This window comes from Hesperophylax consimilis, chromosome 10 (assembly GCF_061612785.1).
Source record: "Hesperophylax consimilis isolate HC1 chromosome 10, BYU_Hcon_1.0, whole genome shotgun sequence".
Taxonomy (NCBI): Eukaryota; Metazoa; Arthropoda; class Insecta; order Trichoptera; family Limnephilidae; genus Hesperophylax; species Hesperophylax consimilis.
Window position 1 is genome coordinate 34,383,339 of NC_142845.1, and position 24,260 is coordinate 34,407,598.

The window sequence follows — 24,260 nt, forward strand, 5'->3', positions numbered from 1 at the left end:
ATTGGAATAGCCATTTTCAAAAATAGTTCATGCACAATCTTACATGAACTTGAAAACTAATTAAATAACACATCTTGCCTTTGGTTGTGGGCAATGCACGCTACTGGTAGGTGAGAATATGGTGGGAATCTGGGTGGTATTTCGTAAAATTTTCGCCACAACGCTAAGCAAATGTTTCACCTGTAGTTAATTATAATAATAATATATTCCATTTCACTTATTTGAATATCTTAGATCATACGGTCATAAATTAATTAATATATTTTGAATCGTAATAATTATTATGATTCAATGGGAAAAACAACATTATGCATTGTCATAATTTGATAAACCGGTCGGTGACTGAGATGATAAATAGTCGTGCACTCCACTTCCACCTCCACTCAGGCGCGTCGGGGACACGCAACATATTCCGCCTATATTGATGGTAGTAGGAGTTTTTCAAAAATTGTCGGTTTACTCGTAACCCGAGAATGTTTGCCACCCCTTATAAAAATAAAAATAAAATATTGCAATTGGTTGTAAGATATACCTACAAACAGTACCTACCATAGATATATTTCACTCAGTACCTCCCAACCACTTTCGACTTATTTCATTACTCTGTGCTACCAATCAATATTTTTTGATATTTCAGAATAATTAAACAAAGCTACTGAATACTATATAGAGCCATCTGTGGAAAGTTTTCGAGTGATGAATTATTAGAATCAAATAAGTTAGTGCAATGATTACACACACTTCCGATAGATGGGGTAAATCATTTATTCTTATTAGATTCTAACATAGTATTTTAAAATTAAAATAAATATATTTTAAAATTTAAAATGTATACTTTTTAATCATTTAGAAGTAAATAAAATGTTTTGTGAATAATATTTATTTAAAAAATATTTTCGTTGCGTAAGTACCCTCCTGAAAATTTGTGAATATGAAGTACCTACGCGATAATAATTTATTTTCTTGTTAGGTTGTTTCCGTGGAATCTGTCTGAAAACAGCAACATTCGCTTCAGTTCTGTCAATGTAGTAGGTAGTAGGTGCGGCCATGTTGATCTGCAGTAGAGAGCTATTTCATTAAATCTGTTTTGCGGGATACAACAGCTCCCAATATGCCCAAATGCGATGCCAAAACAAGATATATTCCTGCAACATTTGCCTGGACGCTGCTCTTGGGCACGACCACTCTTTTTTTCTATTTTCCGTAAGTCCTTTTGATTGCTTTCTTTCAACATCCTCTTTTCGTCGTTTTGACAACCCTAAGCGCTAATTAGATATAGGTTTCTATAAATAACGTGTTTAGTGTATTTCGGTGCTATCCGGCTTCCGAAATAATATTTTTTATGTTTATCCTACGTCTTAACACAATGGTTCTGACAGCCGAGTGTCTTTACGGTATGGTGCTCATCGCAGTTCTCTATACCCAGACGATTGCATATTTACACATTTCACGCGGTTTTATCTGATTATTTAGTTCACGCATCATTGGCATAATTCAATGATGAATTAATATGCTATATCACAACCACATGCAACTATTTAAATACTTCATTTCATGATATGACAATATGACCCACATTATTTTACAGTTCGATGTGTAGTTTTTCATATAGGGGATTATTAGTGTTCATTCGAGTCAATCAAATTGTATTTACAGTCCATATTTCATATTCTTGCGTTAAAACCGGAATGTTTTGATATTTGTACAATGTGGATACTGCTATCATTTATGATATTGATTTTCTATCGGAAATAAGTGACAAAAACACACGTTATTTACAAGTGCACACATTTGCTGTATTATGGCCAATATCAGTAGAAAATATGATAAATTCATTCCATTTAATGGTAATTGTTATTTTACATTTGTTTATTTTTCACTATTGGTTCTATTATTACATTGAACAACTTGTTGATTTTACAAGATTACAGTACATTATTACATTCAACCTTGATTCTACCAGTATGGTTTCCTTGATAGTAACATAATATCTACCTTTTATTATTTTAGTATCAGAGCAGAGTACTGGGCTTATCTTTTAATTTTACAAATTGTCGTTGGAGGCGGTATTGCTTATCCCAAAATGATAATCCAATAATCAGAATCAGAAATTATTTTTAACATTTTCAAGTGAGGAGTCATACCTGCTTAATTTGTTATGAATTTAAAGTGTGACAGATGTACTCTTCACAACATGTTTAAACCAATTTGTTTGGAGTGAGAATTGATTAGTCACACTACAGTCAAGTACTGGAGAAAGATTAATTATTTTATTATGCTTTCACTGTAATGCTGTCCGAAACTTTGGCTAAAGAAGGAGGTAGCACAACAAGGCATAATACCCCAAAAGTAATCAATCGTTTGTTTCCTTACTTTTGCTGTGAAAGTCAGTTCATTACATCGTAATCAATTTGTTACTATTTTTTTTACTAAATTACTTTAAAATTCTGTGGCAGAACTCAGTTAACCACAAAATTATTGTTCTTTAGTTTTCTATTTTTAAAAAAGCAGTGTAAAGTGTTGCCCAACTTATTTGAGGCATTTTTTTCTTTCTATAGTATTTTATTCATTCAACTTTCCATTTCACAATAATAGTAAGCATTCTGTACTTTTACAGAGAAAATAGATTATATTATCAAACATAATGAGTATAATGACTCACTTTTATTTGAAAATCTTTATCTCTGTGACATCATATTTGTTTTTGTAATAACTGATATCTTGTTGAATTTAAAGTCTAATTGTATGTTTTATTTTCTTACTTATTTATGTAATAGCAACAATTTTGAACATGTTAGGGCCCGTTCCCACTTCCGTTTTCAAATCGGGGGCGGGTCCCGTTTTAAAAACGGATGGCCAATGGCCCTGTTCACACTACCGTTTTAAAAACGGACCATACTCTACGAAAAAAAATAATTGTCGATTCAACAAAAACATGTTATTTGCTCATTCTTCAGTAATGGTGCGCAATGGACGACGATGAAGCTCTTGTTGTCATGTTGTACTTATTAAAAAGAAGAAAAAAAAGTGAAAAGAAAATTTTGGGTACACCCAATCATAGCCGAATGATTTTCTGTAGGAATTTTCCAAGTGTTAATTGGTGAGTTGAGAAGTGATGAACTAAAGTTCTTTAATTATTTTAGAATAATAATGATTGGATTATTTATATAGCGCCGTTTTCACCATGAAAAATCATCTCAAGGGCGCTTAATGGCTTAAGAGAATGTCTATCACTTCCTTTAACCATCTACTGGAATGAGTTTCAGAGAGCTTAACATATCAAAATACAAAATTGAGAAAGTGCATTTGTCCTGAAGAAAGGCTATCGATATTTTAAAGTAAGAAAACAATAACAACTCAAATATTTTTTATTATGTGTTTATTAAACTAATACGCTCTTCCGTGCATCTCATTAAAGATTTAAAATTTTAAAAAAGTAAACTTAAAAAAATAAAAATAAAAATTTTGATGTACAAAAGTTGTGTACACCGAGTGTTTTGTTTTTATTTAGTTAAAGATAAAATATTACCATACTCTTTCTTCGACCAGTGGTATTAAATTTTCGGGATTTTTTTCCTTATCCATTATTGTAGTTTTGATTTATTTACTTAACAAAATAACCAAATACAAGCACGCAGCGTGCCTGCTTCCTTGCGACAGGGAGCGGGCGGGGAGGGGTCGGGGTTTGGCGGGGACTCTGCCGGAACGACTGGACGACAAGTGTGAACAGCTCCATACAACACTATGAGCGAGCGTGTTCCGACACGATTTGAAAACGGACGCGCTGCGTAGGCGAGCCATCCGACAAAAAATGTCGGATCCGTTTTCAAATCGTGTCGGACAAGTGTGAACAGCTCCATACATCCACTACAGCCACTAGGGCATCCGTTTTGAAAACGGGACCCGCCCCCGATTTGAAAACGGAAGTGGGAACGGGCCCTTACTGTCTTCATCATTAGGGCTGTATTTTAAAGATATTATTATATAAATTAACTGTAATTTGCATTATTTCTTAGACACATATTTTTTCTTAATGATGATGGATGATCTTAATATAATTGCAGTGAAACTAAAAGACCAAAAGATTAAATGGAAAAATAATTGAGCCTTAAATGATTGATAAACAGTAGAAGTTTGAGATATCCTTCGTCTTGCCATAGATATTTTTTGTTTTTAATAACCGTAAGAAAAATTTATATCGACAACTGAGTTTAAAACTATACATACCTAAATTTACTAACAATTAGTCTCCGGCAAAATTTGTAACGGTACTTATTGTCCTAAGATTTATACTATATTCCTTCCTTTTCACCGAGCAAAGCTTTTTCTGAAAAGAGGAGAATTCGATTACATGCTGTGAGAATTGATCTGATTACTTCCCCAAATTACTAGTCAAGTTTCCTACTCTCTGGGCTATCCACCACTTCTACAGGATCTATTTGACTTGTTAAAACAATTGAGCCCTTGTGCTGAAAAATGCTTTATTGAAATAATGCTGTTTTTGTCTAAATACATTCAAATTACTCGTCTTTTATCCATCCGCAATATTTGTTTTAAAATCTCAATCACAGGTGACAGTGCAAGGCCTATGGTGATGGCCGGTAGCATGCTCTTTTTCCGTACAATGATAAAGTCAAGACACATCAGTCATTATTTATTTGAAACTGACGGTTTGTGCAATCGGCGCTTTGCATATTTGTTATTATTATGGTGATAAAGTTTAATTTCTGCATTATGTAATTTGTTGTAACTTTTCTGATTTTTAAATTTTAGGGAAAATCTTGGTAATAAAATAAAAAAATATTATTTTTGGAAATACGTCAAAACTTGCTTCTTGATAATTTAATTAAAATATGTAAAACGTGTTGTCTATTAATTGAAAAAATTATTACATACACATTTATTAGATTTTCGCTCTACTTTTATGCGCGCTGCAATCAAATTAAATGTTTTTAGAATAAGGATTTTCAGTATATTTTATTTTTATTATAAATACCTTATTTCTTTTATAAATGTCGATTTCATAGTTAAAATTCCGAAACAAACCCCGCCAAAACGATTGAAATCTGAGCGTGACGTCATCCCTCGGTTAGCAGTTAGGTCATGATTTTTTTTAAAATAATTTTTACACCGTAATAGTGACTTGTGTGCGAGTATATGCAGTGCGACTTCAGTGAGGTAGTGGTTTAAGCGCTGTCAGAACCCGCCGACCAATCATGAGGCGTTACGAATGTCTCACGGTTTTAATCGTTTTTAAGGGATGATTTATCAATTTATTCTATGTGTATTTATATATTATAAAACTTATATACTCTGAATCAGCGATTGTTGATCTGTGTCAATCATTCCCAAAGGGGTCTATATTGACCCCCAGGAGTCGATTTCGACCTGCAGGGCGTCATGACAGTGAGAAAAAAAAATTGGGGGTGCATGAGATGTAAATGGGGGTCCACGAGAGTGGATTCCATTTAGGCCAATTTTAGGACACATTTTTGGGAGTGTCACTTGTTTGTAGTTTCATATGGAATAGTTTTCAATGTATGACAGTGATGTAATATCTGAGGAAATTCTGAAATGTTGACGAAGTGGTCAAATTCTGGGAAAATCTCAAATATTCCGGTGAGAATCTCAAAAGATTCAAAGTTTCCAATTCAATTCAATCCCCTCCTCCCCACCTTAGGATTTGAAAATATTGTGTGGGGAATTAGTGCATTCAAAAATATTGTGGGGAATACAGTGCTGAGCAATCGAGAATACCTCATACATACAAATTCTGAAATCTAGGGATATTTCGGTCTGAAAAATCAATATGTAGTAGGAAAGCGGGGGGTCTACCCAAAACAGAAAAAATCGGAACGTTGTCTAGGGGACAAAAAATTTTGGGGACCTCTGATCTATATGAATATACATTATTTAAGCCATAATATATTTTTTAATCAAATTCTTTGTTCACTTTTTCACACATCGCATTTTTTCTTTATTAATTTTTTCACAAACGCTAAAATATATTTTATTGTTTTAAAAATAGTATATTTCCAAAATGATAGCTAGTGCTTGAAGACATTTTTAAGAAGTCGTTAATATTATTATTTAACTCTATTTAGTCATTGATAATGTATGTAGCTGATATATCAAAATCAATGGATCATTTAATTAAAGTTTGAATTGAACCCGGCTATGAAAACCTGCTGAATGTTTAGTCAACATTGTACCTGTTAATTTGCGCATTGTTGTGTTACAGACAACAATGTTATAAAAGAGTTACAATTACTTTTACTTCTATGCTAATGGCCACGTTACACATGGAAGGACATTTGGTGGGATTGCCGATTATAATGGGCTGTCTGTCATTACTTGTTACACAATCTGATAAGATAAAGTTTGTTGGTATTAATAACTAATGACAGCCTTATGTGATATGAAATCGAACTAATCAATGAACATTTACTAAGACTTAATATTGACACTCTAAAGCAGAGTTTCCCAAACTTATTTGGCTTTCTGTCCCCTTTTTAAATGTGTTTTTCGTCATGGAGTTTTTAAAATATCACTTTCGAATAACAATCAGCACCATTTTGAATTTTTGACATTTGAATGATGCCCGTTTAGCGTCGATTTTCGGCCTATCTCTGTTTTTGATCATATTGTGATCTGTCATCAAGCATGACTTGAATCTTCAAGTTTTTTTCAATCTTCAATCTCCCGCACAAGTCAAAAAGTAATTTTTTTCTTCTAACACAGCAAACTTATTTTGTGGCACCATTTTAATTGAAATTAATAAAATACTTCGTTTTTACCACTTTTATTGTTTATTACCAAGATGTTTCATGAGCAACGCTCACTTCTTCAGGGTTTTTAATAAAACTAATTATAAATAATAGACATAAACAATGGTGTCAATAGAGAAATAATAGACAAACATATCCAACTGGATGCCATTGATAAACTAGAAATTTTAGAGATTAGAAAGAGTGTGAATGCAAAATTGAATATTATTAACAATCAAAAATTATTTTTAAATGACCCAATACACTGGTCAACACATTTTTTGTCCCTTTAACTAAAATAGCCAAATCTGACAGGAAATTTCACTCTGATTTCAGATATGTGATACAGACTAAAATATGTATTAATTCACATTTATTCGTGATTTATCATTGATTTTTTTTATTTTTTGACCATCCAATTCACTTGGTCATGCTGCAAACATGAAAGAGAACTATGACAACAAGCTGCTGTTAACAAAATAAGTTTTTTTTTTTCAACCTTAAAAGCATTGACAAACTACTGAAAGGTAGTTTATTGGGATTTTTCTCTTTCCTTATATATTTTTTTTCTTATCTTGTATTATTTCTCTTTTTAAAAAAAAACCTCACCCATTTTGGGAATCGCTGCTTTACATCCTGTTTATGTCTTTTGATGCCAATTCAGACCAAAACGATTTTGAAAATCTATATAAATAAAAAATGTAAATGTTTGTTTGTTCAAAATCTTAAATCTCCAAAAGTTCTTCACAGATTGCTTTGAAATTTTGACACAACGTTGAATTCGAATGTGCCTTTTTATATACCTATATTATGTAGATGTCACCTGTGACAGGTAAAAACATGCTTTTTCTAAAAAAAAAAAAACAGCTCCATCTGTTGGACGTAAAAGCAACATGCGCTATTGTTTCTCAATCTGCACAGTCAGACTGAGCCACAGCAACGCGTGGCTGGGTACATTTAGTTTTTTTTATAGTATTGGTATTGATGTATTAAAATATATATGACCAGCAAACCCTTAAACATAATTCACAGTTATATCCATTCAACAAGTCGCCACGTTATTCTTGAACGGTTATGTTGTACGGTGCCAAAAGTTGTACAAATTTTAAGTTATTCATTATTTCTAAAATATTTTGAACAGCGACAATTGCGTGAATTTGAAAAACAAATAAAAATATTTTGAATTATGAAAGCATCAGAATTCAGTGCAATTTAACGGCTAGGCAGTAAAGTTGTAAACAATTTTATTTTAATGTTCCCCTGATTGAAATTTAGTTAACGCCAATATAGGCCATGGACTCATTAGCTAAATATTTTAGTACACATGGCGTCTTGATAATAACGCAATTCATTAACAATCTATTTGCAGTACAACATATTTAAATCTTTGACACATGTATTTATTCTTTTCTGGGGAGAAACATAAACAATGATTATTTACTATTAACACATTTCAAGCGGGCGAAAATGGGGTTCCGTCAAAGAGAAAATGAATTTTGCTTTTAACCGCCTTTTATTATCTTTCAAAATAATACATATATATATATATATACCACACCCCAACTATAAAAGTACTGTATATGTATCCCACACAAAAGTACTGTCTACATTATTCCACACCCCAACTATAAAAGTACTGTCTACATTATATCACACCCCAACTATAAAAGTACTGTCTACACGTATATACCACACCCTAACTATAAAAGTACTGTCTACACTTATATACCACACCCCAACTATAAAAGTACTGTCTACACGTATATACCACACCCCAACTATAAAACTACTTTCTACATATGTATACCACACCCCAACTATAAAAGTACTTTCTACACTTATAAACCACACCCCAACTATAAAAGTACTGTCTACACGTATATACCACACCCCAACTATAAAAGTACTGTCTACACGTATATACCACACCCCAACTATAAAACTACTTCCTACATATGTATACCACACCCCAACTATAAATGTACTGTCTACACGTATATACCACACCCCAACTATAAAAGTACTGTCTACAGTTATATACCACACCCTAACTATAAAAGTACCGTCTTCATATATTTACAAATATATACCACACCCCAACTATAAAAGTACTGTCTACACGTATATACCACTCCCCAACTATAAAAGTACTGTCTACACGTATATACCACACCCCAACTATAAAACTACTTTCTACATATGTATACCACACCCCAACTATAAAAGTACTGTCTACACGTATATACCACACCCTAACTATAAAACTACTTCCTACATATGTATACCACACCCCAACTATAAAAGTACTGTCTACACGTATATACCACACCACAACTATAAAAGTACTGTCTACACGTATATACCACACCCCAACTATAAAAGTACTGTCTACACGTATATACCACACCCCAACTATAAAACTACTTCCTACATATGTATACCACACCCCAACTATAAAAGTACTGTCTACACGTATATACCACACCCCAACTATAAAAGTACTGTCTACAGTTATATACCACACCCTAACTATAAAAGTACTGTCTTCATATATATACCACACCCAACTATAAAAGTACTGTTTACAAATATATACCACACCCCAACTATAAAAGTACTCTCTAAAATTAAAGCCTACTTTGTAATACAATTCCACAAAGTGAAATTAACGTCTGTTTGGGCCATTTATTAATGTTTTATGTGTATAAAATGTACATATTTTATTACATTATAAAAAAATAACAATTTCCGCATCTCCGGTGCCATAAGTGCAAGGATTTACTACCCACTCTACGGGTTTAGTATAGTTTCCTTTTGATCAAATATTCTTCCACACAAAAGACAAGAAGAAGGGAGACTTGTATCACACTGTTTATACATTGACACATTTATAGTTGGGACCTGCATAAAAAGATTGGTATACAATATTCATATAGAATTATGAGACAACAATACTTTTACAGCCATTAAAATAATAATAAGTGTTTTATTATCTTTATTTTTTTTGTAACGAATAGATATAATGATATCCTCACTGGGATCTCCCGTGCTGAGGATTTCATTTACATATGATACAAATATAGTAGTATGGATTAGTAGTAATTATAATACATTAAATATATGCTACTGGCATTATACCTAGCTCTCTAATTAAAAATTTAGGCGTATTAGATCTATCAAAAAAATTATATATAAAGATGCAAAAGTCGGTCATTTTGAATACATGTAGGATAACAAAAGATTTTTTAAATATTTATGTTGAGGGATCAGTAGGATTTATAGGCCCTGTTAGAAGTTCTACCGAGCCGAACCCTCTGATATGAAAATATCTGGAGTCGGTGAATTATTTTCCAATTTGATCTCTGGTGAGTTGACGTGTTGTTCTTGTATTGTTTTGTATTTATTTTGCTTATATAATGCACTTACATAATGTTGATTGACTAGATGATCATTTGTGGAAAAGTGAGTGGAAGGGTTAAGTTTTTCCTTTGGGGAAGATTTAACCCGGACAACTAAATCGGAAGTTAAAAATAAATATTGAATAGTGTTTTTTCTGAAATAATTATAAATATAATACAAGGCGTTTTTTTGTTCAGTTGAGTGGTTTCAGTTTGTATTTGGTGTCAGTATATTATCTATTTCTGATCTCCCTATGTTTTGTATCCAGCTTTTTATTTGATATTTAAATGTTAAAATATTGTTGTGAGTTTTGAATAAGGGTGGGATTTTGTTGTAGAGTTTAGTACCATAATATAGGAAGCTTTTTTGCCCAAATGTTGTGTTTGTAGTTGCTTGTTGGATATGTTTTTGACCTTGAGATCTAGTGTTTCTAATATATGTGTTAGTTGTTATTTCTTGTGATTTATATTTATGAATCTAAAGGAGTATTGTTAAAGTAAAATGGACCGGCGTAAAAGGTAATTCTACCCTTCCCGCCGGAAGCGTGTTAATTACTGATTAATTGTTAATTTAACGAGATGACGGGTGTATTAGCTAATTGGTAGAGCAGTTTCCTGGATATTATGAAAAGTTATGGAAACGCGTCCTGATTCTACCAAATCTTTTTTATAATAAACTCTGTATATGATAGTCATCAAATTGACAATCAGCACCATTTTGAATTTGAACTTTACCTTAACATGCCAGCTACAATGCCAAGCAACCCGCCATGCGCCTGCTGGCACATATTTTTGCAAATAATGTGTTTATATGTTTATAAAAATCGTGTATAATCTATCCTACGTAATTGCCCCAGGATAAGTACTTATTTTTAGAAAAATGTTTTTTAAAAAAAACATAAATTGAAGAAATGTGAAAATATTCTTGAGTTTTATTATATTTTTCCGCTAAATGAGCATTCTTCACAATAAAAATAAATCATGTGAGGTTTTCCTGTAAATAAATGCGGTACCTATGACCTTTGAAAATTAAAAATTATGACATTTGTCACAGATAAAAAATCAATGTTTGCTTGAAGAAACGACAAGCTAAAATAATATTAACCTTTGGAACACCCAACCCTTTTTGAGGGAAATCAAAAATGAACTCTAAAGTGTTTCAAGTGCAAGCGATTCTGTTAAAAAAAATTATGAACTTTCTCATGGCATACAGGTTTAAATCTCTTATCCTAAAATTCCAGCTTTGGTGAAATTCCGATGCCAGCAGCGCATGAACAGTTTGTCGGTGGAAAAAAAATTCTTGTCACTGGTGCACAAATTGTTTTCCAGAGATACATTGTTTAAAGGTTCAAAATACCATTAAATCCACTGAAGGTTTAAAAAAACTTACTTTATTATATAGTTACAAAATTTATTTTGGTTCCAATCAACTTCTCATTGTTTAGCAATGATCTCTTGAAATACCGTCACCTGTAATCACTATTGGCTGGCTCCTTGCCATATAAAACAACCCATTGAAATTAATATTTGTACATGATGTCCTTATGTGACTTTCTGAGCGTGGTGTTGCAAACTTAAACAGCTCATAAATACGCACTTCACATAATGTACTTGGATTAAAAGCAATGTGTCAGACCTTTCTAGTAAATTTGTATTGATACCATATCAAATAGTGCGGGGATACCAATACTAATGCCTGATAGCTTAATTGTAACCTCTCCCTCTTTTGAAATGACAGAAAGAGAGGTTTTAAAGTAGCAGTAACAGAAAGAGAGGTTTTAAAGTAGTTTGCAGCGATAGGACAATAATGATGTTCTACCAATAGAGTTGCGAACAATCCTCTATTGCCTATAGGCATACCACTGATTGCTCTGTTTTAATCTCTTCCTCTTATAAGACACATGCAAGATATATGAGTATCGCCCTGAAGGTCTAGATGGACGATCGATAAAGATCCATGTCAATATGATATTCACTAAATTCGTCAATTATGGTCAGTTAGCGATAGTTGCGAGAGGATAGCGATAGTTCTGACCAACGATAGGCAAATTTTAGTGCGACCTCCATAGTATCAGATAAGCTTCGGTTGACTGTCAATACACACTTCTTTTTTAGTAATGTTGTTCATTACGCAAATTTACTGGCTTATTAACGAATGGATTTGTACTAACGGAGCTCTTGGAATTGAAAGAAGTCGTGTATGCGGCGAGTTTAATCGCTATCGCAAACTAGAATGGTTTCTCCTGGCAGACAATATCTCAAAAATTAAAAACCCCTCACGTTCAACCGTTACACAACTTTGCGACAAAGTCGTACTTAATAATAAGTACTTATTACAGGAAGACGTATATATGTATCAAGTTTTGCTCAATTTCACAGTCGTAAAATGCTGAATATGGTGTTAACTTAAAATGGTTTTAAAAAAACGTCTGACATTTCTGGCAATCTTCCCAAACTTTGAAATGGACGACCGGCTCTTAACTTTGTGCAATTATCCTCAAATTTTATATCATTTGTGTTTTCCCCACAGATGTATGAACCGGATAAAATTGTTTATTTTGATTAAACGCCTTTATATAAATTGCCGTCAATTGATATATCTCTCCCGGCTACCGAAAGACTAACCGAGAGTGAGAGGAGTTCCCTTGCCACTCGGAAAAGAATGGGTTTCCTTGTTGTTTCAATAAACGCCACTTTTATTAATCTTACATGGGTTCTTTGCCTTTATTACCTGGATATAATATGAAACAACTACTAATTCTCCTGACATCCTTCTCATATTTATCATTAAATACAGTGGTCATACATTTATTGTGTGGGTATTTTCGCCATTTAGCATTTTCGTCACAGTTTGTAAAGCCCGGGCAGCGCTGGGTAATTCAACCTGTACGTAATAACGCCCAAAAATATAATGAGGAGGGAAGCAAATCTATGGAAGCAGCCATTTTGGCCCATTTATTCGTTTTAAGCTCAGATTATAAATCTGAGGTTAAAACAAATTAAAACCTTCTTTACTTACCCGAAGTTAAAAATCATGTATTACCCGAAGGGGGGTCACTATAGTCCCCCATACATCGGGGAGCGATCATGTCTCTTAATATTCCTTTTGCCCTTTCCGATACCACTCAGATATCAGTTAATTTTTTTACCACTAGCGGTCAAACATTCAAAATCGAGCGTCATTCAAATACATACACATTATTGTAACCTTTTCAAGTAAAGTGCATATTGAAGAACGCACTCGCGACTTGTTTGTGTTGAGGATTTTTTTTTTAGTTACGGTGGTTCGTCGAAATTGGATAGATATTACTTATAATATCTTTAAAGAAAAAAAGTAACAGGATGACCGAATAGGTTTTCTAGGATTGCCTAAATTAAAGAGTATGTGATGTTGAAACAACTTAGTTATCACACAAAGCTTTCGTTTGAGAAAGGTTAATGAAATTATGCCAAAAAATATTCCCGTCATAACAACATCATTGTGCTTCTTTTTCCGTGCCATTGTAACTGTTCATGTTGTTTTATCGTTTCGCATTTGTATAGAATCAACTAATATTAACCCTTAGTGTGCCGTCAGTTCCTACTTATCCAACAACTTTGAGATGATGATGCATAATAGTATTATGCTTATGTGCTAAAACAGTTTCACAAATACTATAAATTCAACGATTATTTTAACAACATTTTTTTTTTTCTTTTTGATCATAACGAGATTTAAAACCATGAGGGTGTTTTTTGTTTCATCTCCTTTCGATACATTTTAATTAATTAAAACTAATATCAGCTCAAAATCGCCGTTTTTAATTTGTCAGTTTGCTAAGGGTTGAGGTCACTTTACACTTGTGTCAATCTTGTGAGATCATTGAGTCTTCAGTATGTATTAATTTATGAAAACATACTGTTTACTTCTTCTGTGGCCTTTGTGGCATATTGTTCATGATGTCATGTCAGTCTTGTGTTTACGTCACACTATAGATGGTGTCTGGAAAATGAAAAACGGGAAACTGGTGACTCTACGAGAACCCATAAAAATCTTTTTTTTTGGCAACTAATGGATTAAACTTTAAGAGCCATGTCTACGCTTCCACGCGTTTTAAAAGACATTAAACACTGATATGAACAGCCTAACGACTGATTTTTTTAAATTTTACCGAAAAAATTCCGACTGAACAGATTTGATTCGCAAGATCAAACAAAAAAAAAGTCATCCTGCAAATTAAACCTCAAATGTGATGTAGATTCACCGATTTCCCGCTTGTACTGCGAGTTTCGGGACACCATGTACTATGGAGAATATCGATAGAATGGGCAACAACAACACAATAAAATTTGACCGAAACTCATTTACAGACATTTCAAATTGGGTTTATTGCAGTTTGGAACCTTCATGTAAATGTACACTACTACCATATGTCCAATTTTTATGGATTAACAAATGATTATAGCACTTTTTCAGGCCCTTGAAAAATCATGGGATATTATAATTATTGTGAAAACAATATTGTCAATTTTCTTTATAATTTAATTATATTTTTTTATTGATAAGTACAATTTTACCTTTGGAATGAACACTGTAAGTAAACATGAAAAATCACCAAATATGTCAAAAATTCAAATAAAGCATTATTAATTAATTATAAAATATAATCATTTTCTGATTATAGGTAGGTACCTACATACATTATCGCTTGTATGAATTCACACAATCAGTTCCATTTTGAAAATTTCAATGCAAATTTGAGTCCATTGAACGTGAATACACCAGACAACTGAAATTATTCGATAAAAAAATATATTTTGGGTTAAATAGTTCTCGTTATAGCATTAATTATCAAAATGGTGTGCTTCGTAGTAGTGTTATTATTTCTGCAATATTTAATTTGTATTAACAATTCTTATTATTGTCTGTTACAAAGAATAGAATGATTCTCATTATATTTCAGTTAAAATAATTGACTTACTAACCTTCAAATGTAAAATAAAGGTTTGTTTTGTCTGTATGCTATTATGTTTGAATTATATTTTGTGCAATAAAAACTTTTAATTATCGTTGAACATACTCTAGAAATTTGTGAAAATATCTTTATGTGATGTTATATTGTGTATCATGTTCTGTCTATCAGACCAGTTCTATTGCAGATGTTCATTGTGATTTATGTATTTTTTTATGCATAATATTAATGGTTTTTTTGTTGTATGTTTGCAGATGTCAGTACTACATATTCAGGCATCCATGGGTTCCTGCCTGCCAGGGGGTTATCACATTTTTCGTACTCGCAAACTTCACACTGGCAACATTCATGGACCCGGGAGTTATCCCGAAAGGTTAATATTATTTGTTAAAATTCGTTGATACATTAAAATTCCTCCGTAGATGTAATTTTTAGGTTTTTTGGGTTTTAAACTTGACTAGTTCAGGTAATTTTTCAGTTGAAAAGGTAAAATTCTATCAGACTGATATGGTAAAATCTTTTTTCTTTTTTTTAAACCTAAATTCAACTTCTTAATGAAACAGATAGAATTGGTAAAATCTAACTTCTTCCGTTTTCTGAAAAATTGGTCCTTCGAGCCGGATTCATAAGTCGATACGGTATTTACGGAAAAATCATGAACCGGCGGCACTGAAGAGACCTGAAACTTACATTATTCAAATAAAGAACATATTCCTATACAGATCAACTTAACAAATTTGCTGCCACTAAATATCGACGAAGTAAACTAACTAAAATTAAATTTCCGCGATACAACACAAAAATTGAATTTTATAAAAAACGCTTAATATTCAAATCTATAAGTTAACCAAAGAAGTATTAAAATGTACATTTGTATGAAACCAAAAGTTCTGACCGCAATTTGAGAAAAAATTATAAAATCTGTGATTTTTTTAATTAATTATTTTATATGAAACAATTAAAAAGTGAGATAACAATATTGTTTATAAACATTTGTGTAATAAGACGCATATTTTTTCATTATAAGTTCAGCGTTTAGATAAAAAAAAACTTAAGGTGAACCATTTTTTCACCTTTTTATGTTTGCATTCAAAATTTTAATATTTCATAAAATATATGTTTATTTCTAATAATAAAATTTGGAAGCGTAGTTCATTACCTTTTGAAAACAGTTTTTAGTTTTCAGATACGTTAAAAAAAAAATCCATTTATATAGATTTTCCGACCTTCTGACAGAATTGCTAGAGGCTTGAGGGGTTAACAAATAATAATAAAACAAGATGCCTGTATGTATTGTTTCAATTTATTTACTGAATTGAATTAACCTCACAACCTTAAATTATTTCAAAGTCAATGATTTTATCCACTGCTACAGAGGTCATCTTATCATTGGGTAATATGACATTGAATTCATTTTGTAATTTGATTATGATTAAAATATCAACAGTCTTCAGTAACCATTATCTTAATTTCATTTTTACTATCAGATTGATCTATAGCTCTCCAAGGCGTGATAAGAATTATCCTTTAGATTAAACTAAACTCATTTCCTGCAAAATTTCTATGAATTATTTTTAATTTAATGTTGTTATTATTATTATTATTATGTGCAGAGCAGGCAGCATTCTGCTGATGCGCTCATATCTGATTTCACAACAAGTTTGACAGTAATTGAGTTGTTTTAAGTTTGAACTAAGTCCTTTCTTCTCTCCAAATGTGAATCCAATAGAGCTTTGAATTGATTTATATTTGTTGCATCGATGACATGTTGTGGGAGTTTGTTCCAAGCATCCACTACTCTATTTGCAAGGAAGTGTTTTCTAGGATTAGATGCAAAAGTCGTTTTGGTAATTTGTTTAGTGTCCACGGAGATTTATATTTTTATTAGTAGTGTAGATTTCTTGGATGCCAGGGCAACTGTAATGTCCAGATAAAATTTTGAAAGTCTCAATCAAGTCACCCCTTTCTCTTCTTTCTTGTAAGGTTGGTAATCTTAGTTCCTTCAGTCTATCTTCGTATCGTAGATCTTTCAGAGCTCTTGGTATTTTAGTGAAACGTCTCTGTACTCTCTCTAACAGATTTATATCCTTTGCGAAGTAAGGACTCCATATTTGGAAAGCATAATGTTATCTACTAATTATTTTTTTAGTTTGATGAAAATATATTTATTATACTTAAAGAGGTAATAACGATAGTAAAATTATTTTTACGATATCTCCAAAAAGGTTATGAGCTTTCGAAGTTAACATTGGTAAAATGTATGTTATCGAAGGAAGAGACACTGGGTCCACGTAACGTACGCCATAAACTACTACTACGTTCCCAGGTCAACGTGCACACTGGTGCTACCACATGACAAGTGGTCTCTAGTTCTTAAGTACGCGGCGCGCAGACCCGTTTGTTGATTTTGTTTATTTTTTAGGTTATGTTTATTTGTTTTATTTGTCAGCAGACGCAATTCGTAGCTTTGTCACGTCTTGCGATTCAGAGAGCGTATTTGAAGATGATTTACTTAGTTTATTATTTTACTAGCTGACGTGTACTCGGCGTTATGAATTGTTTGGAGTAAATTTATGAGATTGTTAATTCTAGAATTTAAGGTTAAGCCAGCGTTAGCAATGTAAGCGCCCGAAAATATATTTTTTACGACTTGATTACAAAACATCGACTTTTCTCTACTTTCTATAAATATAATTTGCATGTATTAGATATATAAACCTTCCGGAAGAAATTCTCTAAATGATAATGAAAACCCTATCAAAATCCATTACATAGTTTATAAGACCTAACCGTACAAACAGACAGACGCGAATAGCGACTTTGTTTTTTACTAGCTGACGTGTACCCGACGTTACTAGGGGTATTTATTCATATTTTTACATAACTGTATGACTTTTGACTTTTCTAACGTATATAGATTTCTTATTTATTGCATCATCAATTTCAGTCTGGCTATCAACAGGGCGAGCGTGCTCGGGAAATTGGTATAAAATCATCGGTAGTTACGTCTATCGATCCGAAATTGTAAAGTTATCGATTTCACCGATAGAGGAAAGGTTCTAACTACCATACTGAAAGAATAGTACTCACAATATCTTGGATTTGTTGGATGATTGTTCACAGTATATTTAAATAGTTTGTACGTGTATTTATTGTTGTTCACGGTTGTATATTTGTTTGGCAACGAATCTGAGATGTTGCTATGTTGCAGGATTGGCTATTTAAAAAAGTTAAATGTGTAAACAATTGAAAAAGGATATTTTATGGATATTTACAGTGTTATCGATTACTCGTTAATTAAATATCCAGGATTCACGTATCCATACCACAGAATAGAATGGTTTCACGTCAAAACTGCTCAATTAGTTTTGTCTGCAGCAAGATACCAGCTACAAATAAGATTCTGTTATTAATGATCATCATAACTTTCCAGCTCCCCCGGATGAAGACCGCGAGGATGACTTCCGAGCCCCGCTTTACAAGAATGTAGAGATTAACGGCATCACGGTGCGCATGAAGTGGTGCGCCACCTGCAAGTTCTACCGGCCCCCAAGGTGCTCGCACTGCTCCGTCTGCAACCACTGCATAGAGGTAACCGACACCACATCTTGCCCCACTTTAGTCAAAATAAAAGGACAAATATAGGGTTTAAACACACGCAACACGTAAATAAAACGGGCAAAAGAGCAAGCTCTCTCTCATAATGGATTCCAGGCATCGATGGAAACAAAATATAAATTTTTTTGGTAAGTATTTTTTGGGTCTAAAGTGGCATTTTTAAATTCACTCAGAGTAACAACATTTATAATGCCGTACCTTGTAAAAACGAAATCTTAGATTCCACATAAGCCGAGGTCTACCATTTGAAGCACAATTTTTATTTCCCTTGACCTAACACCCTGTCTTCAAAAAGTTTAATGAGTCTGCACTTTGTTTCCAATTTACTAGTTTTACTGATTTTTTATTGATAGTGCACATTTTGACATTGTTAGTGCATATTTTGATTTGGATAGTTCATATTTGCATTCATATTTCGATAAGGTATTATATTATCCAATGTCTAGTAATTAACATTGTTGTATTGATTGTTGCAGACATTTGACCACCACTGCCCGTGGGTGAACAACTGCATCGGGCGACGCAACTATCGCTTCTTCTTCTTCTTCCTCATCTCCCTTTCCATCCACATGCTCAGCATCTTCTCGCTGAGCCTCATCTTCGTGCTCAACAGCAAGGAGCGCCTCTCCAATGTTGAGCCCATCGTAGCGTATCCTTTTACAAATCCGACTTCTACGTGTTATGTGTTATAGTTGTCAGCCAGGTAATCCAAAGTTTAAGTGTGTTTTGTTGTCGGTCGGGTAATCCAAAGTTTAAGTGTGTTTTGTTGTCGGTCGGGTAATCCAAAGTTTAATTATGTTGTTGTCGGTCGGATAATCCAAAGTTTAATTGTGTTGTTGTCGGCTGCATAATCCAAAGTTTAAGTGTGTTTTGTTGTCGGCCGGGTAATCCAAAGTTTAATTATGTTGTTGTCGGTCGGGTAATCCAAAGTTTAATTATGTTGTTGTCGGTCGGATAATCCAAAGTTTAATTGTGTTGTTGTCGGCTGCATAATCCAAAGTTTAAGTGTGTTTTGTTGTCGGCCGGGTAATCCAAAGTTTAATTATGTTGTTGTCGGTCGGGTAATCCAAAGTTTAATTATGTTGTTGTCGGTCGGATAATCCAAAGTTTAATTGTGTTGTTGTCGGCTGCATAATCCAAAGTTTAAGTGTGTTTTGTTGTCGGCCGGGTAATCCAAAGTTTAATTATGTTGTTGGTCGGGTAATCCAAAGTTTAATTGTTTTGTTGTCGGCCGTGTAATCCAAAGTTTAAGTGTGTTTGTTTTCAACTTTGTTTACCAAAGATTAAGTGTGTTGGGTTGTCATCCAGATAATCCAGTTTAATTATTTGGTTATCCGCCAAGTTATCAAAGTTCAAATGTGTTGGTTGTCAACCATACTTACAGTGTTCTAATGTGTTGGATTTCAGGCAGGTTACCCAAGGATTAAAAATGTATTTGGTTGTCGACTATATTTACAGTGTTCAAATATGTTAGTTGCAAGCTATGTTTATGAAAGTTCAAATGTGTTGTCAGGCAATTAATCCAAAATGTTGATTTATTGTTTCTCAGCTAGGTAATCCAAGGATCAGTTTACGGCTTGACACCGTTAACTAATGGAGAAACTAATGACTTATGTAACTGTTTTGGATATGTTACAATCCGCAAAATCTACACTAGCGACGCCACCAACTGCCAAATTTAATCATGTCAAGCTATTTATCAGTTATGTTAAAATTTTCATTTAAACCTTAACCCTTCAAGCCACAGAAGGACATTACTAGCCACAAACATAATATTCCATTTTAGGCTCTGAAGGACAGATCTGACCGGGGCGTCCATAAATTATAAAAGTATTTTCACCTTTTTTCTATAATGTGATTTGTTTGTCGTTAGAAAGATAAATAATTATTCTCCTCAGTTTGTCTCACATATTTATACATAATTATGTATAAAAAATTATATGGATAAAATCCAAAAAATTATCAAAGTGTATGATTACAAATTGGCGGGATTTTATCATCGAAGTTAAAACAGTTAAAAAATATTTATATATTTTTATTGTACAAATGGCATAAAAAGTGAAGTGAAGGTTTTCTTACTAACTCCCTACACAAAAGGAATGTGTTTTCTAAATATCGAATTCTTTCAAAATGAGTCAAATTGTCCCGGTAAGTTTTTTTGTTAATATTTTCATGTTTGATATTAAAATTTAATGTTTTACAAATATCAATGTTTATTTCAAATCTAATTTTATCTAGTTTCTAAAATGGTATTTTTTTTGAGACAACTTCAAAAATAAGAAGCGTGTAGAACACAGACATAGGAATTAATAGACGAGAAGATAATGGCGAGGGGTAAAATCAACTGTTGAAGAACGAAGGGAGTAAGGCTGACTGTGATTCGTCAATAAATCAATCTGACAGTAAATAGGCATCTCGCATTATAATATCACCATTTACTTCTTCAAAGTAAAACCTGCTTTTGAATGAATAGACATTTTTACATGGGAGCGCAAATTACTCGCCACGTTATGAACAAATTTGCGAAGTCCAAATTCGGCAAAAAAAATCGGTTCTATTTTCAGAGTCGAATATTTCGTTTAAGTATTTAGTTAAGACACTTTTATAAATGTTCATAATTTACTTCCCAGCAACCAACCAGCTTTGTGTTTCGCGTCCAGACGTTTCTCGATGTGATAGTAACAACTGATTCATATTATACGATGTGAATATGCTTAAAATAAAGTAAAATAATGCTTATATATGGAATGTAATACGACAATTGGGTTTATTCTCTTTTTCACATCTATTTTTACAAGTTTTCATAGTACAAGTCAACATTTTGCCGTGTTATTTCGTAAAATGAACCGATGATGCCTCGACCATAGTTCGCACAAGAATGATGACGTCACGTTTTCAAATTTCACTTGAGGCCATACGCGAGCACAGCCGGCGCCAATGGAACCGGTATGGGGAGTGGGGATAATACGCTTTTAATCACTTAGGGCAGGTCTACTAATATTCATATGTCTATGGTGTAGAACTTTTTTCGATACCTCGAGAGCATTTCGAAATTCCATGAAACTTAATCGTCCCGGACTTGTAAGTAAAAATACTATAAATATTAATGTTTATAATTTATAATCATTTCCAATATTGCCTTAACTGAACAAAACGCAGGATGGTGATAATGGGAATTGTGGCGCTGCTGGCCATCCCGATCTTCGGTCTGACGGGATTCCACATGGTGCTGGTGTCGCGCGGGCGCACCACCAACGAACAGGTCACGGGGAAGTTCAAGGGTGGCTACAACCCCTTCTCACGCGGCTGCTGGAACAACTGTTGTTACACGCAGTTTGGGCCGCAGTATCCCAGGTGAGCCACCTCATTACAACTGAATCAATAGACGTGTGATCTCTACAGATTTGAAAGATTACCGAATGTTATTGGGGCCTCTCCACTCCTTGAGACCAAAGACAGGTCAATGAAATCGAATAACTTTCCAAGGTATCTGTGGGCATATCGAGATATTCTCGATGAATGATATATTTTATATTGTTTTTGCAATTGAATATTTTTTTAAAATCTTTTGAATTAATGAATCACAAAGCAATACGATAAAAATATTTTATTTGTAGACTGGATTATCACTACAAGTTTAGTGCCATGTTTCTTTAGATATCCAAATGCATTGAATCTTGGTTTTCACATACCCTTGAGAATATTAAGTATTACGGTGCCCCCCGAGAGCGAAAATTCCGTAAATAAAATCATTTTATCTTCTTGCATTTCTTTCGAATTCATTAACCTCTTGGGCCCCACTGTTGCCGATAGGCTTAGTCAAAAAATAATTGGTAATCAATAATTTTTAATGTGTTGCCTTAAACAGTTCTCCAACTCGTCGTGGAAGGAGATTTAGAATAATAGGTTATTGTGTTTAAAACAGGGATTTATTAATAGTTTGCGTATTACAATGGTGACTTGATAGTCGACCTAACTAAGAGTTGGCTAAATGGGATCTGAAAACACCAAGTTTGTCTGGGAGCATTCTAACTGGTCCTGGCGACTACTGGCCACTAGCTGCCATCTTACAGACTTCCAAGCAAGCTCTATGCACTGCCCTCTATGAGTGCATCTGTGAAGCTCTTACTTCCCAACAACTTTATTTAGTAAAATTTGTTTAATGAATTTCAATTACGCTGTGAATAACCTAGCTTTATCTGATCTTCCTCAGCCTCCAGAGACTGTCGCGCGCGTCCCTGAAACGCGTGGGTATGGCAGGGGGCATCCCCTCGGCCATCAGCACCATCAGCCCCAACAGTGGCAGCCAGCAGGTGAAGGTCTACACGGCCGACAACAATGGCAGCGCGCACCGCCCCACCTCCAGCGCGCAGCACGCCCAATACAACAAAGTAAATATTTACCACCGCCTTTAAAATGCACGTCTGATGTTACGGCGTATTTTGTCATTTTAGGCAACACCTTCCTATATAAATGCCTGCACACTGGCAGCGCCTCTAGTGGCAGATTTTTGAATCTCAGTGGTTATGGTTTATAGCGTTTATCGATTATAAATCGGACAGATTGAGTTCAATACTCACTAACTGACTTACTGCCTTTTCAATATAAGGTATCCTTGAAAAGATGGCTGTAATACAAATATACTACGGTTTATTACTTCTTTTTATAAAAATCAATTAAAAAAGAATTTTGTTCATTTTTATAGCTCTGTTTTTGTGATGAATCATCTCATGCGCGCTTTGCAATGATTATATAAATCTAATACATACAAACATTGTGGGATGTGGTTCAAGATTTTCACGGCCAACAATATTATCGTGATTCTTTTTTGGGTTATTATGCCATGTTGGGCTTCTATGTGGTGATCTGCCCTGATAGTGGATACTGTAAAGTTGTCTGAAATGTCGGCTAAAGAAGGAGGAAACTCAACAGAACATAATAAGGCAAATTATTTTTTAGCATGTATGGCTTTTATCAATTTTCGTGTTTGGATTTTACCTTATTATGGGTAAAAAGTTGTGTTAGATCCAACGGCCATCTTGACTATCAGTGTTTGTGCATTTATAGGTTGATATTGTTTTGAGTCCAGTATTTGACAAAGGTCTACCCTTTGGCAAGACCCTTTTTCTGGGCCGGCTGATTTTCTGATGTATCCTGCTCGGGTTATATATCTCTGGCCCCTGAAAATGAATTTAAATCTCGTCAGCCACTGTTTATCATGGCTTAATTAAGGCCTCGCCAAGCTGCTTCCACACTTATCAGTTACGTGCTTTGCGCCATTGGTTTTTTTATGATAAATATTTACAGTACAGTGAAACTCTCTTAAGAAGTTTTTCAAAGGACCGGACAAAAAAAATTCTTAAGTGGAATAGGTTTTTTTCTAGTATTGTACTCATAGTTATCAGAATTATGTATTTTAAAATTTCATAGGTAGAATGAATTAAAAATATTTTATCGTTGAAAAAATACAAAAGTATTGATTTTGTTGTAGCCGGAAACGATAAAATATTTTTAAACTAGCTCAA

At 33.5% G+C, this 24,260-nt stretch overlaps 1 protein-coding gene across 1 annotated transcript in view; it reads left to right on the forward strand.

Annotated features, from left to right (window-relative positions):
- The first annotated feature begins 1,020 nt into the window (after nt 1–1,020).
- The window catches only part of Zdhhc8 (zinc finger DHHC-type containing 8), a 43,785-nt gene continuing 20,545 nt past the window's right edge, over nt 1,021–24,260 (forward strand). The window contains exons 1-6 of the mRNA XM_089636866.1: nt 1,021–1,203; nt 15,372–15,490; nt 18,551–18,708; nt 19,212–19,384; nt 21,895–22,089; nt 22,949–23,126. Coding sequence (XP_089492992.1) covers nt 1,112–1,203; nt 15,372–15,490; nt 18,551–18,708; nt 19,212–19,384; nt 21,895–22,089; nt 22,949–23,126 — 915 coding nt within the window. The 5' untranslated portion in view covers nt 1,021–1,111. The remainder of the gene's footprint in view (nt 1,204–15,371; nt 15,491–18,550; nt 18,709–19,211; nt 19,385–21,894; nt 22,090–22,948; nt 23,127–24,260) is intronic.